Source organism: Rhinolophus sinicus, linkage group LG01, assembly GCF_036562045.2.
Source record: "Rhinolophus sinicus isolate RSC01 linkage group LG01, ASM3656204v1, whole genome shotgun sequence".
Taxonomy (NCBI): Eukaryota; Metazoa; Chordata; class Mammalia; order Chiroptera; family Rhinolophidae; genus Rhinolophus; species Rhinolophus sinicus.
The window spans coordinates 34,964,318-34,991,530 of record NC_133751.1 but is presented as its reverse complement, the minus strand read 5'-3'; the positions used below and the strand labels follow the sequence as shown (position 1 = coordinate 34,991,530).

Here is a 27,213-nt window from a genome sequence, read left to right as displayed (position 1 = left end):
AACTCCTTTATTTTATTGGCTCCTTTATTAAAGCTCGTACTTCATGCTGAAGGATTTAGTACTCACTTTCTCCTTCTCCTTACACCTTCCAAGAGGATTATCTATTAATCGAAATGCTGACAGTCATTCATTTCCATTACAAAAATAGCCCTACTCTATAAAAGGATCCTTACTTCAACTAGATGAGCATTTTACATCCAGCCCAGGAAGAAAATGTTTCTCAGCACTCTCTACATTCCATGTTTATTGTATGAATGCTTACTATGCTTTATGTTAATGAAATTCGACATTAAAAGCAATGGATATTAAACTGATATGAAAAATATAGATACAATAAATACAGAGCATCTCATCTGATTCATTCCTTATTCAGTGAGTACAAAGGGAAAAGCACAGTGCTGGGTGCTTCCTAAGCACACAGAGGGATCAATCTTTGGTGGGTTGAAATTCTGGCAGGGAATATCAGATGCATAAGTAACGATAATATGAGATCAGATGTGAAATGTGACACAAAGTGAAGTGCAGAATATTGTAGAATTTAAGAAAGAGTGACTATTTCTGGTTGTTGTAATCATGGAGGCTTGAAAAAGTCAGGGATATGTGAGCTGAGGCCCAGTTATAGAGGTATTTTGGGTAGGAGAGATTTCATAAAGATGGGGCACTGGGGAGATGTGTGGCCCAGAGGGCATGTTCAGTTTTGCTGGGGCACAAGCTGTGTAAGGAATTAGCCAGAGTTAAAGCTGATGGGGGGCTGAGGTCTGAATGCCCCGCAGTGGACAGTACACAGCTGGCTGAAGGGAGGCTTTGAACAGGAACTGGAATGATCTGTGAGTGAGTTTTAAGGTGATTAATCTCAGTAATAGTAGATAAGTGGTAGATAAAACAGATTAAATGGAAGAGAGATTGGAAACCACTTAGGAGGCTATTGAAATAGTCCAGGGCAGCAGTAATGGGACTCTGAAATGAAGGTGGATGTCATGAAATAGAAAATAAAAGAGTGGATTCAAAGGGTCTTAGCAAAGGATTCTCAAGTCACTCTTTTTCCAGAAGCAGAACATGAAGCCGAGGTTGTTTTTGTTTTTATCCACCAGTAAATCACATTTCTTATTTTTGAAGAGAGATGAAAATTTTATTACATAATTGGAGAATGTAGCAGTATCACAGTAGTACCTAATCATTTTCTGGGTGCTTTTGAATTTACAAAATCTAATAATGTTATTTTTAAAAGTTTTTCTCAGTTTTTAAGAATTTTAACTGAAGAAATAATAAAGTAAAATTCCAAACAGTATACACAGTGGCACGTGAAACAAAAACTCCTGTTATCAAAGAACCTCTGTCCCATATTCTAGAGCCAACCACTGCTATTACTTTCTAAGATGTTGTTCAAAAATGTTCTATGCATTTAATAACTTAATACATCCCTATATTCTTCTCCTCCATCTTTAGACCAAATACTATGCTCCCATTTTGCTCTTCGATTTTTTTTTCCTCTCTCTGCTTCTGCTTCCATAGCGCTTTCTCTAGTATAGGGTTTCTTACCTCATCGTTATGGACATTTTGGGCACGATGATTCTTTGTTGTGGGGACTGTGCTGTGCAGTGTAGATCACAAGGATGTAAACTTCATCCCTGGCCTCTGCACCCAAATTATCAGCCGCACTCCCCAGTAGCGACAACCCAAAAGGTTGCCAGCTATTGTCAGTTGTCCCGTGGAGGGAAAAATAGTCCTGGTTGAGAACCCCTGTGCTATTAAAACATTTTAGTCACTGCTCCGTTTATTAATTCCAGCTGTTACGTCCTTCTCCCCACAAGTCTGCGTGTTTCTTTAGAGGAGGTATGATATTTTAATCGCTCTTTCATTTTTATGACATAGTACTTTGCTCACACTATCTGCTTCTCAAAGAGTTGTTAAATGAAAGAGATATAGCATTGAATATAATTAATGCTATACATCTTAAACACCATGAAGTTCTCATTAAAGTAGGAGATAATAACCAAATAATATATGCTAATAATTTTCCTGGATACTTCTGGGGAGGACTAAGTGTCATAGACACTTGAATCATTATTTGGAGATGCAACAACTAGACATGTGAAAAGGATACCAAGCACATAAGGCAGAGAATACGGTGCCCAAATAGATGATGCAGGGAATAAATGTACTGAATTCAGAGGAAACATAGAGGCAAGTGTTATGGTTGTGTCACTAGATAGTTTTTGAATGAATGATGCATACATTAATGTGTGTGTGTGCGTGTATATGAGAGAGAAAGAGAGAGAAGGATGTATTGGGTATTGGTTGGGGTGGCTGGCTGGAATGTTGGGGCCGCCAAGACTCAGATAAAACTAGAAATTTAAGAATCAAAGAATTCCCATTGAAAGCTTGAGAGGCTGGCTTTAGATCTTTCATCAAGTTATCCTAAGAATTGAATTGGGTTTGAGGATGGCCAATCCTGGATTTCTTACTGATGTTTTAAGGAGTTAATGTTCAAAGAAATGTAATGTATAAAGTGGTCCCAAGGAAACCTCTTCCCTCCTCCCCACCCCTCATTTTATCACTTAACGAACAGGTACTGTGTACCAACTATGTGTCAGCCCCATGCCAGGTACCAGGCATGAATCTGGGAGCAGGATGCTCAGAAGGATTCAATTCTGATGGAGATTTGATCAAACAGAGGTTTTGCGTATAGAGCAGGGGTGTCCAAACTGCAGCCCGCGGGCCAACTGTGGCCCACAATCCATTTTTAATTGGCCCGCAGCAAATTCTAAAAATATATTTAGTTTACTTAAATAAACCAGGTGAGGCAATACGTACTTCACCTCGACTGAGTGGCCTGGCTGTTTATGTATTTTACCGCATATGGCCCTTGGTGAAAAACGTTGAAAAAAGTTTGGACACCCCTGATATAGAGTATAGGAACTCTAAAAGATCTTATTGTGATTTCTAATCTCCAAACCATCTGCATTCATAATATATATCTATGGTGTACTCTCTCTGTACATAGTAAAGGTGATTAAATATTATGTTATAAACCTTCCAGATATGTAAAAAAAGTTTAAGCTACCCTGACCACCATAACTGATTTGCCATGGCAGTGCTACTCTCTCAGGACTGAAAAGCAGCAGATGTTCTATGCGTCTGAAATAACTGACTAGATGTTTGGGTGAAAAAGTGAAGAAGGAATCTCTAATCAAAGTGAAAATAACGCCATGGTAAGACAGCAGAATGTAATTATCCATTTGGAATTTGGCCAGTATTGTAGACAGATTCTCTCAGTTCCTAAGGGAGCATAGGAACTTTATACTGTACTTGAGCCGTGAATGTATTTCTGACTCAAACACAAACGTACCCATGACCTTTGGAATCTCTAACCATCCTATCTTCCTGACAATCTCACTGAAGAGTTCATAGCCTTAGTTGCTGGATGTAAGTCACGAAAACCTTTACTCAGGGAAAATTCATTTCTTTGTGTGGACAGGAATGTTTATATAGTAGACATTTAGAACAGCTCTACTAGTGTTTTGTGACGTAAGCTCTCTTACTGAGGGGTAGAAGTTGTAGTATCAAGTGCATCAGTGTCATCTCATTGCTGGAAGCTGGCTGCTGCTTAGAAAACGATCTGCCCAATCCTAAATCTGAGAGGACAGGCCTTTTTTGATTGTAGACCCCTTGAGAATTTATTGAAAATTATGACCAGTCTCTCTCCACCCAGTCTCTCTCTCTCTCTCTCTCTCTCTCTGTCTCTCTTCCTCCGTACCCCTATACGCAGTTTCAGGGATGGAGGCATCCACTCCTCTGAACTCAGTCCATGAGTCCTCACACTCCAGGTTTAGAAGCTATTTTTTGCTCAGATTGATTTTCCTGCTACTTCAGGAGAGGAAAACTCAATTCTTTCCTGTAACTCATGAACTGCTAAGGAATCTTCTATCACCTCAGCTCTGTCTAGTTGGAGAATTGGGTTCAATAAATTGCATATAAAGATGCTTTACATGTTGAGTTTCTTTTATCTTGATATGTAGTTGACTTTATCTCATGAAAAAAAAAACCAGATTATTTTCCGTGTTCTATAGAAATAGAAGTAATCATTATATAAGCTGAGTCTTAAACTCACAGGTACCTTATTTCAATGATAAATGTCTTATCATTAGCTGCTTAAAAATATTTCCAAAAGGATTTTACATGTTCTAAGTACTTCAGTGTTACTAACATGTTATGATTTTTACCCTGAACAAATTAGGGCATTTGAATCAAATAATTTAACTGGATTTTTTTCTTGCAATATTTAAATAAATTACTCAGTGTCAAATTTGCTAGGTATATTTCAAAGCTACTTCTTCAAAACCACTGTTTTTTATTAAAGACTTAGAATAATATTCACATCATCTCACTAGGCATTATTTTAAAATGTGTCTAGCTTTTACAGCAGACACTCATCCTCTCTTCCTTCTTCCTTCCTATATGATGTATTATAACCAGACATTTTGAGATATTCAATCAACACATTTATTGATTATCTACTCTACAAAGCATTGTGCCAGATGGGATGGGAGTTAAAAGATGTGTAAGACAGGTCTTGTAGAGAATATAATCTGCTATTGAAAATAAGACATGAACCAGAATAATATAAGCTTAATGTTATGATTATTCATAGCTTTACTTATAGAAGTTAAATGTGTTTGTTGTATTTAACTGGCAAATGATAGCTATATTTTACCTCAGAACTGCATAATATATAAAGGGTAATATAATACAAGGGATTCAGCATCATCATTTTTAAAAGCTTTTGTGGTATAAAATTTTTTTAAATTGATGTTTATTTCCTACCAGACAAGGCTGTCAAATTTGCATTTTTGATGAAAACTTCAGTAATTCCAAGAGCCTTCAAAACATCTTTTAAATCAATTTGCTGTTCCACTGTGAACCTGGAGAACACATAGGGGAAAAAATATTTAGTTACGGCACTTTAAAAGTGTTTAGTTACAGTATCACGGACAAGAATAAAATATTAGATATGATTTTTAAAGTCGGTTTTATAGAAGGTAAATTATACTAAAACTGGCTTTTAACTGCAAGTAATATTTGATTGTGCTTGTAAAACGGGGAATCGGAGAATAACATAACACAATAGTACTAAATTATTAATTAGGAAAAATATATAAAATGGACACAAAATCACAATGTATGGTAGAAAAATGAGTTTTGAGATCAAGAATCATTACCACTGTACTATGTAAAACTTGTAAATGAATAGCTTTCAATAGTCTATGACCTACTTCTATATTTGACTTTTTAAGCTGGTAATGATTAATCATACATTTACCCGAGGTATTTCATTCTCTTCTTAGTATCCTGGTCAACTTTCCACACTATGGAAAGCGTTAACTACATCCAACATTTCAACTCCATACAAATCAGAGAAAGGAAACATAAAAACTACCATGATATAGTTTACGTATATCATGATATGGTTTACATATACAATTTCTCCTGCTAGCACACAGAAAAACTGTTAATCAATGAAAGTGAGTTACATATTACATCTTAAAAACTATGCACTTTTACAATTACAGTAGAGATTTTTTTAAACAAAAGAATAGTAAATATTTTTTGTTTCAATGGATTTTATGAATTATTACACAAAAATTTGTCTCACTCTTATAAGAAGAAATAAAACATCATTGAAAAACTTAAAAGTAACTACAGTGGTCATAAACAGAATACTAACTTTTAAAAAAATTGTATCAACAGAAATCCAGATTGTTCCTAAAATGGAATATCTCCCAAAATAATGAATTGTATTACTCATCTTTCTATTATAGTAAACCATATGGACCAAATGGATGTATTAAAAAATGCATTTTTTAAAAAGTAAAGGGCTTTATTAATTTTTATAAAAACTGAAAACAACTAGTTAGAACTAAATATTTTTTTTTAACTTATATGTTGCCTCCTCATCAATACAGATCATAAGTTTTTAGGCAATGTCTGTATCCTTAAAAGAGCTAAGTCTCTTAGCTATTTAGTGAAAGTCACTAAAAGTTATATTAGCATCACTTCTGATGTTTAGTTTTTAGAGAATAACAGGGAATGATGGCTATAAACGAGACTCAAGACACCAAGAGGAATGATCATGGGAAAATAGTTTTAACAGGTTCATGTTTATGGAAAAATATGACCAACAGTGGAGTAAATATATAGTAAACATATTAAACTAAGTACTAAATTTTAGCTATATCCTACACTTTAACATGGACTTAATGTTTATTTTCTTTTTTTTTTTATTAAATTTATTGGGGTGACAATTGTTAGTAAAATTACATAGATTTCAGGTGTACAATTCTGTATTACATCATCTATAAATCCCATTGTGTGTTCATCACCCAGAGTCAGTTCTCCTTCCATCACCATATATTCGATCCCATATTTTCTATAAAAAGCAGATATTGATTGTGAAAGTACAAAAAGGGGATGAGAGGAAAGTATGGAATGTCTTGGAGTGTACATTTGATGGCTTTATTAAGGTGTTTGTGTGTGTATGTCTGTGTGTGTGTACACTCTGTTACTATTATGATTAATTTATCTTTTAGTCACTAATATGGAGCTTATGATATACTAGGAACTGTTCCAAGAGTAGGAAAAACAGATTAGTTTAAAAAACATCAGAGCCCTTTGAGGTAAATATTATAATTATCCTCAGTTAATAGAAGAAGAAACTTAGGAGCAGAAAGGTCATACAGGGATATGGGTCCAGGTCATAGGACGTATGTTCTAATTCTCCTAAAATAGAAACTTAAGGGAAGATATCAGTGGGGGATTCTTTTTACCTCTTAAAACAATTTGGTTTGTTTCACACTTCTGAGGCTGGTTGTTTAGGCGCAGATGGTAACTTACCCAGACTGAACTTGGGCATGTTCCTTCATTTCTTAGCCTCAGTTTTAGCACATGTAAAATGGCAATAATAATAATATCCACTTCATAGTATTATTGAGGGGGTTAAATAAGGCTTTTAAAAGTCTTAGGATGGTCCTGGCATATAGCAGGCATGCAATAAAGGGCAGATACTGTCAATAATACTTATTCTATTGCATTTATGTATACTATTCACATTATTATAGATGTTAAGGTGTTGTAAATTTGCATTTTATTGGTAGTGGAGTAATTTAAGTAAATAGCTGAATTCATTCCTGCTACTTTAACTGTAAATTAGTCAACTCTAGCATCTTTTTCATTTTAATATTTGTGGTATCTGGCCTAAGACAAAGCATATAGGTTGAAGTGAAATAAAATGTTGGTGTCATGGTAGTGTTTGTTCTAAGTTGAAGACAGTATGTAAACAATTTCCACTTATCCATTCTTTGTCTTTTTTTCCTTGTCAAACTATTTAAAAATAGCTATTATCCATTACTATCTCTTTCCTCTTAATATAGAATAATACTGACCTAAATAATCATTATGTCCCATATACTAAGTGCTTTCTATGTCCCAGACACTATGCATGTCCTTTTATGTATAGTACCTTACTCATCCAATCATCTGTATGACAATCTCACACAATCCTATGAGATAGGTACGATTTCTATTCCACAAAAAACAAACTGAAGTTCAACAAAGCTAAGCAACTTGCCCTAGTCACACAGCTAGGAAGTGGCAGAATTGGTTTTTCTAACTGCAAAGCCCCCCAGTACTAATCACTATAATTCTGACAATGGTTTAGTTAAAAACAAACAAACAAACTACAGGCACATTTTATACTTCAGCTACTGAATTTAAATATGAAAATCTATAAAATTGCTTTTTAAAATCAAAAGGCATGCCTGCTTTAACAAAGACTTACAATGTAGTTGTGTATTTGCAACTTTTTATCTGAATAAGTTGAAGAGGTATGCAGAGGGAAGAAGCATTGGAGACTGAGTAGATATATATGGAGAGCAAAGGTGAGAAAAGAACAAATATGTATATATATTACCTTTAAGGAAATTTATAAATTTATAAGCAATTAAACAAACCCTTTGTAGATGTTAAAGAACAAAATCTGATGGCTTACGTATTGTGCTTTTTTTTTTTGTTTTTTTTTTTTACAAACATGAAACTGAAGTACTTTATTAGTAGATAATCATTTCAAAATAACAATGTGATTTCTGGTTACAAAATAGAGAATGACTTTACATCCTTTGATTTCTAGCACTGATCACATATGGCAAATCTGAGACAGCAAAAGTCAGAATGAAAGGTACTACTACAGCCAGGTACCTCTGCCTTCCAAGTATTAAGATATTTGTTTTTGATTTTAGAAAACTCTTCTTATACTTAAACTGTATCATTAAAGACTGAAATGCCGGAGAATACAATGAAGAGGGTAATGTTCATTAGAACCAGATTTTTAAAAATCCTACCTAGAGAAAAGTATATATAAAACTACCCATAGATTAACACAAGATAAATACTAGGACTTAAAATGCACATTGAAAAATAAACAATAATAGCAATAACCATTTTTCTAAAGTGCTTTTTAGATTGTATATATTTTATATATTAGCCAAACTTCTTTTCTTTCTTTCTTCCTTTCCTTCCTTCCTCCTTCCTGCCTTCCTTCCTCCTTCCTTCCTTCCTTCCTCCTTCCTTCCTTCCTTCCTTCCTTCCTTCCTTCCTTCCTTCCTTCCTTCCTTCCTTCCTTCTTCCTTCCCTTCCCTCCCTCCCTCCCTCCCTCCCTCCCTCCCTCCCTCTCTCTCTCTCTCTCTCTCTCTCTCTCTCTCTCTCTTTCTTTCTTTCTTTCTAATTTTTTAAAATTTATTGGGGTGACAATTGTTAGTAAAGTTACATAGGTTTCAGGTGTACAATTCTGTAATACATCACCTGTATATCACATTGTGTGTTCACCCCCAAGAGTCAGTTCTCCTTCCATCGCCATATATTTTATCCCTTTTTGCTATCATGGATAAATTGGAAGAATATCTGACAATCTCATTTAAATCTTAGAGATGTGTGACTGTGAATAAACCTTGTAGTATTTCACTGGATTTGGTGATACCATATAGCAATCTTACTCTCTCCTGAATAGATTATTGTATTTTGGATTAAAATACCATTTCAATTCAGCTTCTGAGTCCTGTAGAATTTATTGTTGAGGGGGGAAAAAAATAACAAAAATACAAAAGTCATTGACCCTACTCCCCTCCCCCCTCCACAAATATACCCTACACATCTTAAGAAAACATTTTAAAGCTATTTGTATAAAATCTAGTATAATAGAAAGTAAAAGTACTGTCAGCAGGACAGGAACTGGTCAAATTACAAAAATGCAAAGTTGCATTTTCAGGTAATAATCTCCATATGAATAAAACTGTATAAACCATTTAAGACAGATACTTTAGTAAACCTAGAACACAGCTATTAGACCATTTTCACCTTTGCTAAAATTGGATCATATAAATCATTACCCTCGTTGAACATTCCTAATGCTGTAAAATGGAGGAGGTGGATAGTTTCTTGTTGATTATCATTGACATGTAAATATTTAAAAACAGTCAGTCAATCTCTTAAAAAGGGAAACCAAATTTATCTTTTCCAGTTTTTAGCCTTCCTCTCTATGCATTAGCCATGCAGAGGGAGATTTCGTAGAACTCCTAGAGAATTGGCTACATGGTAATTAATTGTGCCTAGGATAGTAACAGGCATTAATATAAGCAAGTGAGCTAAGCTATTTTATAATTGAAGAGTATCTCTTAGAATATGAAAAATTAATTTTCTTCTGCTGCTACATTCAGTTTCTCAGTGGACAGGACCTGGAGGCCACATTTTCTAGTGAATATGGTTGAAATAGAATATGTGATACTTATTAAGCATTTATTTAGAATTCTGTTAAAATACTGCTAACAACTTTGAATCTTCACAGAATTGAAGCATTTGGAGATGCTGCTCTTAATACATAAAATTTAATAAGGGAAGAATTAACACTGCTGAATTTCTCATATTATCAAAAGGAATTCATTGTAAAATGCAAGGAAAATACAAAATTAATGATAAAAAGTCTGGATGAGAGTTTAGATCTGACTGAGTTATTTAAATTTAATTGTTAAGTTTAAAAGTAAATTCTTTTAAAGTTAAGAGACATTGTTTATATAATAAGCATGCAGATGTCAATTATATATTAAAAAGAAAAAAAACTTGGTTTAGTTGTATTTCTTAGATATTTATTGACTACCTCTCCTTCAGAATAGACGTATAGTGGACTCTTTCTACATAAATATATTCTAATGGAAAGTTATGCAAGCTTAATATTTTAGCCAAAATATCCCACAAAACACAAACAATTTATAGTATGATTATCTTAAGTTTTATATGTAGACTAAGAAATGTATGACTATATATTATGCATAGTTATGTATTATGGATACATAACAGTAACATAACGTGTATATATATTTCAAGCCAAAATGTATACAGTTCTGAATAGTTTCCATTAACATAAGCAAACATCAACTAAGTATTTTTTGGAAAAGTAAGCATTTATATAATATGTATCTTTTAAATGACAATTTCTAACATTAGAATATGAATGAACTTTTAATAATTCAATTTTAATACTAAATGTCCTATTTATTACCTTTCAATGTTCATATTAATTAATCTTCTTTGTATAATTTTCCTAATATGGAATGAGTTAGAACTGTATTTCCACATGCACATACATATATGTTTATCTGTTATTTGTGTGTGTGTGTGTGTTGTTTTCTAGTCCAGAATTTACATACTACGTTTATAAACTTGTTTGTGTTTACTGTTCTAGCTCCCTTACAGAGTTTTAAGGTATTCAAGGACAGAATAAATATCTTCAGTTGGTTTTGGTTTTGCAAACATTTATTGTGCCTCCGTTATGGGGGAGAGATCTGTCTCTACACTAGAAGAAAAGCAAGACTCACAAAAGGGTAATTTCATTATACAGTCATAACATAAATGCATTGTCATGACAGTGACGTGCGTAAGTGAGGCCAAAGTGAGGGTCACCTGCTCCATCAGGAGTTCCATGGAAGGCTTCCTAGAAGAGCCAGAGCTGCACTCTGCAGGCTAAGTAAATAAATCTGGCAAAGCAATGTGAGGAGGACATTTCAGGCCAATGCAAAAACCACACACAGAGACCAGGGGCATGAAAACAGCATCGTGTCTTTGGCATAACTGCAAGCACACAGACAGCACATGTTACAAAATGTTTGATGTATTGAGTGGCCAGAGGTAGGGATGAGGACGAGAATGGTAGTCAGAACATCAAGCCCTGCAGGGATTTTATTCTTTCAGCCACAGGGAGATGTTAAGCTTCTTCTTGCTTATTTAGGGTTGCGTCTCTGCAACTAGCACAGTGACTTGCTTGCACTTTTCCCAACAATGTCAGAGATGATTTTTCCAGATACAATCAGCTTTAAATATTAATGAATTACCGAAGACTTTCAAGGGAAATGATACTAAGAGACAATCTATTGGAAAATCTTCTAAAATGAAGCTAAGAATACTGACTCATAGCTGAAACAAGGTCTTGTTAAATAGTACTGAATGAACCAAGAGAGCCTGTGTCTCTGGGCAGGACTGCATGCGTGTGAAAGAATACTTTTTAAAAAGGAGAAGAAGAAGGAGAAGGAGGAGGAGGAAGACGAGGAGGAGGAGGAGGAGGAACAGAAGGAAGAGGAAAGTAGCACAAGACTTAAAATTCAAAAGTAGTGGCAAAATATTTTGGGGGTCAGAACCTTCATGCTACCCCTTCCCCCATGGTATCCTAGGGAGTCACAACAGGAGCCTCTCACCTGGGCAGGTACACTTCCACTTTTTGCTTCTTCACAGAGTTCGCCCATTCTTCAATCAGCTGTGCTTTGACCAATGGCTCCAGGGTGGCCAGTGGAACTTCCTGTCTGGACAATATCAGCATCATACTTATCTCATCTCCCTCGTATGGTATTTCGAGGACTTGGTAGATACCCCCAGCTTCATTGGAGCCATCACTAAATTCCCCTAAAAAGAAAAGAAAGGTGACAAAAAAAGCTCATTACAAAGCTGAAAGAAAAGGTTTAAAGTTGTTATAACTTTTTTTCAAAATAGTGAATAGGAAATAAGAAATGCAGGCATCTGAGAAAAAGAGGGTTTATTTAAAAATAGACCTTGAAATTTAAGTGAGTCCTCAGCTCTGCAGAATTTATTTTATTTTAGAATCCCCAGAATTATTTCACATTTGTCACAACATGTTCTCTAGACTTACTTTTTATTTTTAAATAATACTTCAAATGAATATAGATTTAAAAGCTATTATTAGAAACAATGAAAAATTCTGGTTAGAAAAATACAGCCCTGGATCCAAGTTGGATATAAGTCACATTTAGTAATAGCCACCTGATTTCTGAGAAGAGAAAAATTGACCACGTAATACCTGGTACTTTATTAATACCACAGCTAAAAGCTTTGCGGCAAAGGCAGCACAGCCAAAATGAAATCTATTGCATTCTACAATAGCTATCTAGTGTATTTGTGGTGATTACGACCTTCAAATTAGGTACTTAGGTAAATTAGATCATTGGCTTTGTGTTCTATGAACTTAGCTAAATTGAGTAGGCTTTCATAAAATATAAATAAAGAAGTCTTTAAAACAAATGGTCCTGCCACTACTTTATAATTTCCCCCATTCAAAACAAAATGTAATGCTTTTGGCATGAATATTTTCATATAATTGATCTAGGGCCTTTAGATGTTCTCAAATAATGGGTATTCTCCCTTTGTTTTAACTGTTAAATTGATTAACTATGATTATAATCTTTTAATTTTACAATTTTTTTAAAAAATAGAATAAGCTATTAGTTCTAACATATATTTAGTTTATAATTATATTTCTGCTTCTGACAACAAACTATTGCAGTTCAATATGGTGTGTAGGAAGGATTAACACCAGAAACTTGAAAAGTCCAATGAATCATCTTTGAAAATAATTCCAAGAATATTGAGTTGTATCACAAATCATAGACCCTCAGTAAGTGAAACTATGAATGAATAATTATGCCTGACCATACATACACAAGTGTGAAAGCAAAATTTTAAAGGAATGCTTGTAATTTAAAAAGTTGTGAGAAGTCCAAGTCAAGAGCTGGGTGCAACATATGGTTCACTAAAAAACATCCCAAAGCCGACTTTTCGTAGCCAACATTCTTACACAAGGTCATGCATTTCCAAGTGAATAAAGCCACTCTACTGGTGTGATCAAATTTATAAATTAAAGAAACAGATTGGAAAGCTGTCAATGCATATAATACTCACTCAGGATCTAATTAGAGACTTTTGAAAATGGAGCCAAGGAAATTGAATTGTAGCCCAAACTAGATTGACAAGAAATTTAAGTAATGAATATTTAATGTTCCTTTTTAGAAATTTATTGATACACCACAAGAAGAGAAAAATGAAAGCCGAAATATCTTACCATAATAAAATTCTCCTTGTTGATACATCATTGGAATTTGGACTTCACTTTCATCATCTTTAGTGAAGGAAAAGGTTCTAGTATTTTCAGGTCTAAATTGGGACTTCCAGTTTCCCTTGAAATAGACAGCATTGATGAGGGCCAGATGAGTGACGGCATCAAAATCTCTTGGGGATACCAAGTCTTTGAACAAACCTATTCAAAAAAATAAATAAACAAATGGATGAAAATTTATATTAAATCGGAAGGTGAAAGGAGACCATCGGATAGAGCAATCCAGAAAAACTGTGTACCATTATCAAATTTGCAATAAAAATTGAAAGTATCTTATTTTCAAAGGAAAAGTTACACACACACGATTATATACGATTGTGACATAGAGTAAGCCTCAATAAATGTTTCTAAGTTAACTTTTAAACAATGTACATGATTAAAATGTCATCCCGTTTACAATTTCCTCCATGTATATTGGATATCTTTCTACCAAATGTAACAGGCACTTTTGACTACGTGGACACAGATGAGTGAAAGCTAATTTAAGTCATGATGCCTCATTGTCTATCCTTTGAAATGTTCCTTTCCAAATCGATTCTTAAAGACACTGGGTCTTTGTCGATTATTAAGTGTTTAAGAGAGTTTGGAAACAGTTTTTAATAATTCAGTCTACTCCAGGTAGATTATTATTCTTGATTCATTCTTTGAATGTTAAAAAATCAAGTGTATGTGTCTTTTATCCTACATTTCAATCTCAGAGTTGAAAACGTGGTCTTAGTGAAAGTGATCACAGTGGGAAGTAGTCTCATAGATTTATTCGATTAACATTATTTGAGGAATTTGAAAATATGAATTAATTTAATGAACATCTGTAGTAATCTACCTAGTTTCAATTTAGTCTTATTTTTTAGACTCTAATTTCAATTATTTTCATGGTAAAATTGGAAAATAAAATGACAAAATATGAAACATTTGAAAAAATGAAATACATTTACAACATATGAGTTAGAAATAAAATTTTAAATTAATGCATCTTTCTAATTTCTCTCCATTGAATTGGGCTTAAAATGAGCTACTCTTTATTAAAGGAATCCTATTCAAACTTTTGAGTACCAATCCAGTTCAGTGGTTTAAAACCACATGCAAAAGAATAAAATTAGACTGCTTATCACCATACACCAAAATGAACTCCAAATGGATCAAAGATATAAATATAAGACCTGAAACAATAAATTGCACAAAAGAAAACATAGGTACTAGACTTATGAACCTTAGTCTTAGAAAGAATTTTACGAATTTGACCTCAAAGGCAAGGGAAATAGAAACAAAAATAAATGAATGGGACTACATCAAATTAAAAAGCTTCTGCACAGCAAAAGAAACATGAACAAAATAGAGAGGACACCAACTGAATGGGAGAAGATTTATAAACAACACCACTGATAAGGGGCTAATATCCAAAATATATAAAGAACTCATAAAACTCAACAACAAAAAAACAAACAATCCAATTTAAAAAGTGGGCAGAGGACCTGAACAAACACCTCTTTCTAGAAGACATACACAGAATGGCCAACAGATACATGAAAAGATGCTCAACTCACTAGCTATTAGGGAAATACAAATTAAAACCACAATAAGATACTACCTCACACCTGTTAGAATGGCTATCATCAACAAGACAAGTAATAACAGGTGTTAGACAGATTGTGGGGGTAGGGGGAAAGAACCCTCATACATTGCTGGTGGTTATGTAAACTGGTACAGTTATCATGGAAAACAGTATGGAGGTTACTCAAAAAATTAAGAACAGAGTTAGCATATGTCCTAGGAATCCCTCTTCTGAGTATCTACCCCCAAAATTTGAAAACATTTATCTGTAAAAAATATATGTATCCCTATGTTTATTGCAACATTAGTCACAGTGGCCAAGACAAAAAGAATCAGAGTGTCCTTTGATAGATGATGGATAAAGAAGATGTGGCACATATATACAATGGAATATTACTCAGCCATAAGAAAAGATGATTGTTTTATTATACTACCATTTGTGACAACATGGATGTATCTTGAGATTATAATACTAAGCAAAATAAGTCAGACAGAAAAAGTTGAGAACCATTGATTTCACTTATATGTGGAATATAAAGCTGAAAGCAACAAATGAAAAAGAAAGAAACAAACAAACAAATGAAAACTCATAGACACAGAAAACAGTTTAGTGGTTACCAGAGGGTAAAGAGTGGGGAGAGACAGAAGAGGGTAAAGGCAGTCAAATGTATGGTGACAAAGGAGATTTGACTTCAGATGGTGAACACACAATGCACTATACAAATGATGTACCATAGAACTGTACACTTGAAACCTATATAATTTTACTAACCAATGTCACTGCAACAAATTTAATAAAAAAATAAAAGCCAACAAATATTTTTAAAATATGATTTTTAACTCTCTCTTATTCTATTTTAATGATAAGAGAGCCACCAACTGCCATTCTAATTAGATCTAATTTATTAAATAGCTCAAGCAAAATTTCATATAGTAGCTAAGATTATTATACAGAAGAAACCCACTAATTCGAAAGCACAGATTTCAGATTAGTTTATCAGTGCCAAAACTCTATGCATGCTGAAAGACTTATCTCCCTTATCAAATGTTTATTCACAAACAGTGCTTCTAAAAAGACTGTTCTATACAAAATAGTTATTAAATACTGAATTAAATGCTATCTAACATTCAAAATGCTAAAGGAATGTGGGGACAAATAATTTCAGTAGTAAGAGAGAGTTAAACCTAAGCTATTTGAGAAAGAAAAGAACCAAATGACATACTATTTGTGTTATTCTCCACCCACTTATTGATGTGGTTGGCCACAGCAATATTTTGACTGAAGTCCACATGATTTACTTCTCCACGAAAGTATTTTTTCATCATTTGCAAAAACTCATCATTGACATGTAATCCATTTTGCACAAAAAGGGAATTGGCAATTTTCATCACATACTGGCTCTCTTCAGCAGTTACCATATTAGAAAAATCCTTCAAAAAAGAAAATTCTTCACCTGCAAAATGCCAAAGGATAAGTTTATTAGTGTAACAATCACAGTGAAAGATCTAGGAAAGTGGAGGAGCACTAAAATCACAAGGGGGGTGGTGAATAAATCAGAGGCCCAAGGGAAAAGAACTGGCTCATTTTCCACAGTGACACGGTAAGGAGGTTCCAATATTTGTGCTGTTGCTAGATGTTCAAATTAACTTGTTTCCAGCTTAGTGTTATCAACTAATTATTTTTCATTTTAGTCAATATTTTGGTAAAATCTATAAAGTAAAGATTTGGGGGTTGTTTTCTCTCAAAGCACTTAGGTTACTTTCATTCAATTAGTCTTATTTTATGTTTATCAGGAATAAAAATTAAATTTAAGTATCACGATTAAAAATCAAATCAATCCTTTAAATTTACTTTTACTAGACAATTTTTAACCTTATAATTAGAAAATCCATTAGAAATTGTTTTACTTCTTAACTTTTAGAGTTAATTCACATGTATATTCGAATCATTAAAGTAGAAATCTTACATCATGTCAAAATGATTACAAAATATCTTTTGGTTAGAAATTTTCTCCAATCCAAGTACAACTCGTACATATAATTTTGATAACAACACAACATTAAAAAAAATCTTTGATGCTATTTAAACAGTGAAGACAGTTGATTTTAAGCAAAAAAATTCTGATATTCTTAGAGAATCATGTTGTTTTTCATTATAACACTCGTTGCAGTTGTAATTTTTTATTTATGTATGTGATGACTGATTAGTGTATGTCTCTCACTCTAGACTAAAAACTCCATCAGAGCAAGAACAATGTTTACTTTTGTTTATCACAGTAAGGTTTATTTAAATAATAATACTAAAATATATAATTTCCTTAGGTGAACTCAGCCAGAGATGGAACCAGGAATTAACACCTTTCTTGGGTTTCTGAATGCTTCTCTGAGACATACCATTTCAATGAGATCACTTTCCTACCCTGTATAAAAATTGCTGCCTCTGACATAAGACAACATAACTGAGTTGAAAGTGAAGGTCAAACCATCTTGAGAAATCAAACCTAAGACACTTACCATTTTTCAGTCTGTCATATCCCATTGAATGACGGATTTCTTTCAGGGTAGATCCTTGGGCCCCAAGTTCCATCACTCCCATTGCAAGGGTGACACTCAATGGAGAGAAAAGAATATTTTCATCTTCTCCAGTGTCTCGAAGATGGTTATACATATTCACTGAGAACTCAGCAATGGTTTCATCGGGGAATGCAGCCCCTAAAGCCAAACTTTGCAGAAACAGCAAAGAGAAGAGTCCAAGGAAAGCCATGTTGGAATAGTTTCAAGCCTGGAAAACAATAATTTATGTAACAATTATTAATTATTTCAGATAAATGGAGTGAGGTAAAATATATATGCAGAGAGTGCCGAAACAATGCATACACCTTTTAAAAAAGGAAAAAACTGTATTAAAATTATACTGATGGTAACCCCTTTGGGCACCTCTTGTAATTACAGAAGTCAAATGTGACTTGTATTCATCTTTTGTTATTGGTATATATTGAGTATTACAATGAACAGATTTTCCTTTCTTAAAATGTGTATAGATATTTTTGGCACTGTGTGTGTGTGTGTGTGTGTGTCTGTGTGTTTGTGTGTGTATGCATATATATTTATATATACATATGTATATACATTCATATATATACATATATGTATATACACACACAAACATGTGTGTTTATGTGTGTATATGAATTATTTCTTTAAAAAGTTGTAAAGTAACCCCAAAGTTTTTAAACATATACAGTGTTAATCTCTGCAACAAAATCCCTAATAAATGATACATTGGAAAGTCCAATTTTTTTAAAAGCCAACTAATAGTCAAATGAACAAACAATATTCATAACTTCTGAGATTACTCCCAGGAATGAGATAGCCCTGGTGCCCACCTTCATGGGGTTGTGTGTGTGTGTGTGTGTGTGTGTGTGTGTGTGTGTGTGTGTGTGTATGTGTGTGTGTGTATGTGTGTGTAGTAAGTAAATTATAGGTTATATTTGTTGAGGTTAATCTATCAATTTTTCTCAGCCTCACTGTATGTGTTTTGGTCAGGATTTTGAAACAGTTCACTCTATCTTATACTAAACTATATAGGTTCAGGACAGCTATTTATATGTATAGGGTTTAAGATGAACTAGTGAAGTTAGACATTTGAAAACGCCACATTACTACAGTTTATTACATTAGTGCATCGTGCATCTGGGCTACCAACTAGTGGGAAGTATCAGACACATACCTGCCATGAGCCCCAGTTTATTCAGCGCAGGCTGCAGAAACTACAGGAAGTGGTAACCCAGAGAAAAAGCAGATTCAGCTCATCCTTGTGTGGTTTTCTCTTACACATTGGTTCCCTAGGAGGCTGCTACTCCCAGTAACAATCTCTGAGCAGAGAGGAACCCCCTAAATATGTCCTTCTATATTTAGGATTATGCTACCATTTCAGCTTATACCAGCAAACTGATTATTCTGCTTAAGTGAATGTGTCCAAATATCAAGCTCATCTGGTTCTTGGACCGTTTTCTCTTGGGAAGAGAAAACAATGTCAGTGTCCAGATATCTCTGAATAATATTTCTGCCTCTAGGCACACCAGGGTTCCAAAAGCCTCGTCTCTCTGACAAACAGCCTTACTGGCACACACACACTGGGGATACGATACCCTCTTTCCTTAATATCCTTATACTTTGTCACTGTAGGCATCTGAAAGCTAAGCTGCGCATTTAACCAATTAAGCAGCCTATGTGTCCTTGACATTTTTAAAAAACATCATTAAAGCAACATACAAAGTGATGTTGAGCCAACACATTTGAAAAATTGTATTTTAATTAGTATAGAACATTAACAGCCCCCATTACTCAGTGAACAGAACGCATACACATTTAACTTAAGAGCAGTGTGTTTCCAACAGGTTTTTGAGTCAGAGCTTCCTAATGAGTTCTGTAATATTTTTAATTCCAATTTCAAAGAACTGCCTGGACATTTTATAAGTCATTCACATTTTAGGGTTCAGTTTTAGGTATCAGGTTTTTTTTTTGACTGAGAAATTCCAAGTTTCTGCCCTCCCCCTCCCATTTTGCTTTAAGTTTTAAATAATACTCGCATGTGTAGGAAGGTGAGGTCAGCTTTGTGTAAATATGGACACTCACAACTTGCTCTGTGAGGAAGCAAAGGATGCCTGCCTGTGGGAGATCAAGTGCACTGCTGCAGAACAGCATGTGACCTGCACGTCACATGGGGACAGCAGCCTTGGGACAGAAGGCAGGTGCCAAGAGAACACAGCTACCCTGCTAGTGTGCCATGGCTGGGAGGCTGCAGTGCCATCCTCTCTTCCTTTTCTACGGAGAGAACTCCAGGAAAAGGGGGAAACAGAATAGATGAGTTTTTCTCGTTTTAGATTCAGATGGAAATTTAGTAGGTACCTTCCAAGTTGAAAGAGAACTTAAAACACATCCGGTGTTTGATACTTAGAATGTAATGCTGTTTAGGAGAACTTTGAAATCCAAGTAAGATCCGAAAGCCCAAGCTCTTAATCACAACGCTATATTGCTATCAGATGTGCCATCTTGCCTTCCACTCTGTAAAGACTCAAATCTGGACCTCATAACTTTCCTTTAATGTTATCTAGTATAAGACCAAGCAATGAACGTCACTATGTGATAGTGTCTGTCACGTTATAACACAGCTATTTGGAAACCACTGCACTTAGCATGAATATCAAATTTCAGGCTAATAAATATATTTCATTCAGATAAAACAAAACTCAACTTATTGACAACCAATAAGAATTCCAGAAAACAAGGTCACATCTATTACGTTCATAGGCATTTTTGTTTACAAATGAATGTACCATAAGATAATAATAGCAAACATATGTTTGACCTTTGGCAAGTCACATGCATTCTCTGTCTTAGCTTTCGCATTCATGAAATAAAGACTAATCCCTACTCTGGATAACAGTAAAGAAATAAATGAGATCCTGTGTGTGAAGCACTCATTTTAAACTACAAGATATACCAGTTATTATTAGAAAAATATGTTTCCTAGTTGTGTATATTTGCTAAGTCAAACAAGAGTCTATAGAGTCAAAATGAGTGTTTTATTATTGTTTTGGCCCATCTATTGTAGCACCATTAGTCATTCATTCAATCAAGATTGATAGAGGTACTGTGAAAAATACCAAAATGTATAAGAACAGACTCTTATCCTCAAGGAACCCATATCACTGTGCAAGAGTATATAATCTATTACAATAGTTCTTATCTATTTAAGAAAAGAGACTCTTATAAGAATCAGAAGGGTAAATCATTTCTTCAGGAATATTAATATACATGGACAACAGAACTTTGTATTTACTGGCAGTGATATTCACTGGTCTCAAGTGAGGAACCTCTGGTCTACAGCAGACAGACCAGAGGCAAAATGAATTAGTGTTTTATGGCCTTCAGCTTGGCAGGGTTCCCTCACTGTGGGAAAGAGATGCCCAAACCACTAATGCATCTTCAGGCTACTAGAGGACTCCTAGAAAGAGTACCCATGTTCGTGAGAGGGGGCTCTTCCCAGGGCAGTGAGCAGAAGCCCAGAACAATCTTTCAGGTTCTGCTATGAATTTAGGAGTAGCATGGCTGTGAGTGGTGGGAGTGGGTCATATCAGGAAACTCCTTAGTAAAGATTTAAAGAACTCTGCTCTGGAAACACACAGATTATCCATAGTTAAGTGATCTTTCCTCCTTTTGAAGGCAAGATTTCCAGTGGGCAAGCAAAATGACCTCTGCTAGCCTGGTCTAGCATTTCTGATCTCACCTACCTCATCCCTGTTCCTTGGCCCCTTCACCTCTGCTGCCTCTGACGATTCTTTCGAGTCTATTTTTTTTCCGGGGGAGAGAGGAAGGTTTCCTTTTCCCCTGCTCCCTTCTAAGCGTACGTGTTCTCCATGGATCTATTCCTGGCCCTCTTAACTCTGGAATGTTCTTCTCACTACTGCTGGTGAACTTTTCTCAAAACAAAGATACTTCAAATGTTATCCCAATCATACTATTCCCAAGTAAGTAAAATTCTAGCTCTGGCTTTATTTTTATCTAAATTTCTGATGTGCATTGCAAATTGTTCTTGGGATATATAGTCTTTGATTCTTGCCAGCACTTCAAGTTCAAGGTGGCTCAAACAATACTCTGTCTTATCAATCAAACCTGTTCTTTTTTTTATTTTAATGATGAAAATTCATCTCAGTTTCCCTTATGTTCAATAAACTGTCCACACTTATTCCATACTGCAAACCTGACACCTCCTCCCCATCATCCCATGGTCATTGCCACGGCCACAGTGACATGCTTTCTTTCATGCATTCTCAAGGACTCCACCAATAGCTATCAGCCATTCTCTGAACCCCAGGTTACTATCCTTTTTGATCTAACATATGCATAGACTCCAGATGAATTATCTTCATGTACTGTTATGAACAGATATTCTTATATTTATAAAACCTCAGGATATCCTTCATGCCTCTAGACTAAAGCCCAAAATCTTTGGTCTCGAACATAACCCACTGAACTGTGATTTAACATCGCTGTCTATCCACAACTCTCCTTCATGGATCCTACAATTCTAGCCAGACTCCCTTTTGCAATACATATCCCAGAATTTCTCTCTTCTGTTGCTCGTTCTCCGGGAACTACTTCAGCCTGGTTCTATATGTTCAAATCCTCACCACTCCTCAAAGTTCTGCTCCACTTCCATTTCCTTCATTAATACCCTCCTGTTTCTTCAGTGAAAACAGCAATTTCCCCATCCTCTGAAATCTTGGCACATTTTATCTCTACCACAGCATATAACATTGCTTCCATTACAGATAATTCTGTACATGCCTCATCTCTTTTCCTAGGCTTTCTGAAGGCATAAATTAAAGTACGTTCACCTCCATATATCTTAAGATACTCAGAACAAGCACCTAATGAATTACACATAGTAGGTGCCAAATAAATATTTGTTGAATTAATAAAGCATGAGAGGTGAAGGCCCAGAATGTTGCATTAGAAGCAACATCAAGAGAAGTTGTTGCTTCTAAATTCTTGAGACTAATTTAATATGAGTCCACAGGTAGTACCTCATTTCCATTTTTTATTCCTTTTGATAAAGTGTTTTCTTATTGAGTCTGAGACCATCTTTCCAGCCTGACAAAGTGGCACTGTCACCAATGCTGACATAATGCAATGACTGGACATGGGATGCATTAACAAACAAGTATACCACCTTGAAAAATCACAAAAGGTGCTACCCAAATGTTACTGTATTAACATTAGTCTCCAAAATGCCAAGTCCCCACAATTAATCATAACACATTCTAAAATGAGTTACTCTCACACAGAGCATTACTTTGTACATTCATTATTTTCAAACTACTGAATAAAATGCCTTTACATAAAAACAAGAGGCTGTAGTACCACAATAGTAGTAGATAGTGCTGCTGTGCTAGAAAAGGCAGAAGTAGTTGAGTTGTAAACAAACTACCATTATTTCTTGCATCTCTACGCCTGTTGCCAGGGGTAGGGTAGGTTGTGGGCATTATAGGTGTGTATACTGCTTTAGAAAACACTTCTTTGAAACAAAATCGTCTTGTAGCTGAGGTATGAGGAATCACAAAACTAAAAACTAGCATAATAAAAAAGAAAATCTTTTTAAAACTTCCCTAGTAGTTTATCTTATTTATAGAGATTGGTTATTCATAAATGCAACTTATTTTTCTTTGATAACCCAATTATTTGAAATTAAAAAAAATCATTTCTTAATTATGAGTTGAGAAAAAAGGGTATTCTTTAGCAGGTGAGAAAAATGACTGAAGAAGTTTCTTTCTCTAGGAAAAAAATAAATAAATAAATAACAGCCATAGCAAATGACTAAGGAGAAATGTCTAATGCAAAAAGCACTGCCTTAAAGCTCTCTGGCCTATTAAACTCAAATTTTTGCATGTACAGGACTAGAAAAAAATGTTAATTAAGGGAACAAATATTATGTTGCAGAATTTTTATTTTACCAGGTAAATACATTGTGATGGGTGCAAAATAAATAAATAAATAACACGAAGAATGCCTCATAATCACATAAGAGAATGAACATTTCAGCATGAAAATAAGACAGTCCTTTAAAGTGATTTTTCCCCCCCGCAAGTGTTGGCACCAGGTGTTTGGGAACCATTGCTCTAACTTTAGTTATTACTAGGTCACTTGTTGAAATTTGGAACAGGTCAAAGTCTCCAGTCCTTTGTTTCCTGACTTACTGAGAGAAAGGGTTAACCTAGATCAGCAGCCATGAACCTGGGAAATTTGTCAAAGAATTTGTCACACACAAATAAAGTCATTACCTTCTGAAACAATCTATATTTTAGCTATCTGTAGTTTAGCAAGTTTCCTCAATTATAACATGCATGGTATTCCTTCTTGCCCCGAATTTTAACTTATCTGAAAGTGTAATAAATCATACAATGTCCACAGAAACCAGCAAATCCTCAAGCAAACAGGAAGTTGTGACACTGTTGTCATTTCCTGTGTTAAGGGTCATAACCTGGACAAACGTGAACTTTCGGCTCCTTATTTACTAGTATCATTGTTCCCTCAGTTGACTTATTTCCATCGGCGCTGCCTAACACTATTAAATTTTTGCTCAAACTTGAATCCAGAATTGTCCTCAACAGGACTATACATAGTAGCAGCACTGAAAACATAAAGGACCATTTGTGAAAAAGAGAACAAAAAGGAGGATATACATTTATTATAAGTGATGCCAGTATTTATCCCTTGAGAAATGAACTAACTGATTTTCTTGTAAAACAAATGTTTTATAAAGGATCCAAAAATAGAAGCCACATGCAAGTAGATACATTTGCGCAAGTAGATACATCTCTTGTACTTGGGATATATACAAAAGAAATTTCTGTTGAATGCCAAACAGGACAATTAAAAACAAAAGGATTTGTCAAATCTCTCAAAATAAATCAGTGTATTGAAAGCAAGAGAAGGTGAATGAGCCATGCGTGCTTTAAGGTTTGTTGCTCAGGTACTGAGCTGTCAAAAGCTTCCTGATAATTTTCAAACTTAGCTGTATAGATGTGTGGAAGATAGAGATGTGGGGGAGACTAGTCAAATAATCAAATGGAAATTTAGAGAATATACCAAAGTCATACTTCAAAATACCTTAAGATTACGTTTTCAATCACAAATGTCTTAAAAAGTTTTGATCAGAAAATGCATTATGAAAACTAACGTGTCATGATTAATGATGGCCAGTCTGATTCAGACAAATGATAAGAAAGCTTAGATTTAAACTTTGATTATTAAATGCATAATATGCTTGGGTATGAATAAATATACTCCATTATGCTATTTTTTTAAGAACTGTACATTTTTTTCCTTTTAAAATTTTATTTCTCCCCAAAAATGTGTTACCAAATAGAGATGTATCTTAAAACCAAGTGGTCAGAACCAAGTAAGGAAGGAAATACAAGGAGGTTTAATTCTGTAATCATAACATCTATTAAATTATCATATAAATGATTTAATCCTTTCTCTCTTTATCTTAAACTATATCTCTTTTTTTTTTTTTGCTTCTCTCTCCAGCTATTGAACCCACTGCGACCCTTTCCATACTCTCGCACTTTTCAATAAAATACATCTTTATGTTCTTTTTTCCTGTTTTATTGAATCAAGCAAAAAAGGAAAGCTCACCAGGAATCTCTCAAACAAGGAAGAAATGGGCAGATAAATCAAAGGGGCAGAACTATGCAGAGAGTAAACTATAAATATTTAATTTACTAGAAAAAAATTATGAAAGATTGGAAATGGACTAGAATGATTACTAGGTGTCTTTGATGAAAACCTATACATTATCTGAAGCATAACTCATCAGGTTATCTGACTCTATGGATTTTGGGCCCTACGTTATCTTTGAACAATATTACAGCTCTCAAAATCTCAGATATCTGATAGCGATGCAAGTAATTCTTGTCCATAAAAATGCACAGTGCACATGTATGGTTGAATGCAATTGATTATTGCTTTGTGGATATTGGGCAGTTTTGTATCTATTAAGCAAATGTATTTCAGTCTTGGTTTACATATTCATTTGATGGGTTTACATATTCATTTGTGTGTTTTTTTTGGATTCTCCCATAAATTGGTTGTAGCATCTTCCTGGTTCTCATTAATTAATGAGCTAAATAAAATCTTTGACATTTGTTCATTTTATATTTGTATGAGAGTCAAGATTTTAACCTTTTAAAAACATCTATTCTTAACTAATTTTTAAATCCTCAAAATTAGAGATTTTTCATTCAAAAAATATTTGGCCCGACAACTAAACTGAGAAACAATGGCTTAAAAACTGGGGAGGGGGGGTGAAGGAGGAGGGGTGTGTGGAAGGGTGGGAGGACGGGGTCAAAGAAAAAAAAATATTTGTTTTCATATGCTACTCCAATGAACAGAGTAGAAAGGAAGTGTAGCATAAGTCTTTTCATAATCAGTGAATATTCCTTAATTATTGGTTGAATTAGTACTGTACCACTGGTACCCCAAAATGATTCAGTAGGACTGTGTGACTTGGAATTACTGATGAGCTGGCTGTGCTACGGCCTAAAATTCTTGGGTATTTGGCAAGCATCCCAGAGGAAGTTTAGGCCTGGAATAGTCTATCATGTCCTGCTCACTTACGGACAAACCAGTCCTAGAAATGTTGAAAAACAACAGAGGGAAAGTGTAGTGCTAAAATTCTCCAGAAGATCTAAAGTGCTTCGGTGTATATGAGTATGTTAATTAGGAACACCTCAGCATGAAGAGGTGGTTAAATGGAATGAAGATAAACTTTGATTTAGAAGATTCGATTTCTTTGGCAGGACCCAAGTCTTTCAAGGAGCTTTTCAGTTTTCCTGGTAACTTCCCTGGGCCACACACTCTAACAGGAAGTAGGAGCTGTAAACTTTCAAGAATATTTCACAGCAAAGATAACCTCAGGAATTTATTTTGACTCAATAAATAGATGCTGAATAAATAAATCTCTGGTCAAAACTTTTCCTACCATAGGCCATAAGAAAGTTCTAAAATTAAAAGCCAAAATACTTTATTACTCTATGTCCTTCAAAAAGGTAGAAAAATGTGGTCCAATAAAACTTTCTGTGATGATAGAAATATTGCATATGTGTACTTGTTCAATAAGGTAGCCATTTGCCACTTGTGGCTAGCAGGCACTTACATAATATGGCTAGTGCAACTGAGAAACAGGAATTTTAATTGCGTTTTATTTTAATTAATTTAAAGCCATGTGGCTAGTGGTTACCATATTTGACAGGGCTAGAAGTAGGTTAAACAGATCTACTCTTCATAACATTGGTACTTGAACAAATAGCCCATAATACAAGTATTTAAAACAAAAAAATGGAGCAAAGTTAGTAGCATGAACCTCCCCAAAACATGTCTCTTTACTTGAGATGTTTTGTTTTGAAATATACTCCCTTCCTTCTTTATTTGGGAGCTATCAACTGATAAAGAGGCTCCATTTGGAGTTTCAAGAGCTTTTGGTTAAAGCTGGTGACTACTGAGGAAAAAAAAGTCAATGCCAACAAGAACCAGTGAGCTGGCAGGTCCCCAGCCTGCCTGGAAATGGGATTTGGACTTTCCATAAAATGATA

At 34.6% G+C, this 27,213-nt stretch overlaps 1 protein-coding gene across 5 annotated transcripts in view; it reads right to left on the bottom strand.

The window, feature by feature from the left end:
- The window catches only part of SERPINI1 (serpin family I member 1), a 74,406-nt gene that overhangs the window by 9,169 nt on the left and 38,024 nt on the right, over positions 1 to 27,213 (bottom strand). For 4 of the 5 annotated variants that reach the window (XM_019735797.2, XM_019735777.2, XM_074327440.1 and 1 more), the window contains 5 exons: positions 17,567 to 17,834; positions 16,276 to 16,506; positions 13,448 to 13,642; positions 11,793 to 11,997; positions 4,825 to 4,922 (listed from right to left, as the gene is read on the bottom strand). In XM_019735797.2, coding sequence (XP_019591356.2) covers positions 4,825 to 4,922; positions 11,793 to 11,997; positions 13,448 to 13,642; positions 16,276 to 16,506; positions 17,567 to 17,816 — 979 coding nt within the window. In that variant the 5' untranslated portion in view covers positions 17,817 to 17,834. Of the gene's footprint in view, positions 1 to 4,824; positions 4,923 to 11,792; positions 11,998 to 13,447; positions 13,643 to 16,275; positions 16,507 to 17,566; positions 17,835 to 21,348; positions 21,470 to 27,213 lie in introns of those variants that run through there. The other variant, XM_074327443.1, reaches the window with a different exon arrangement.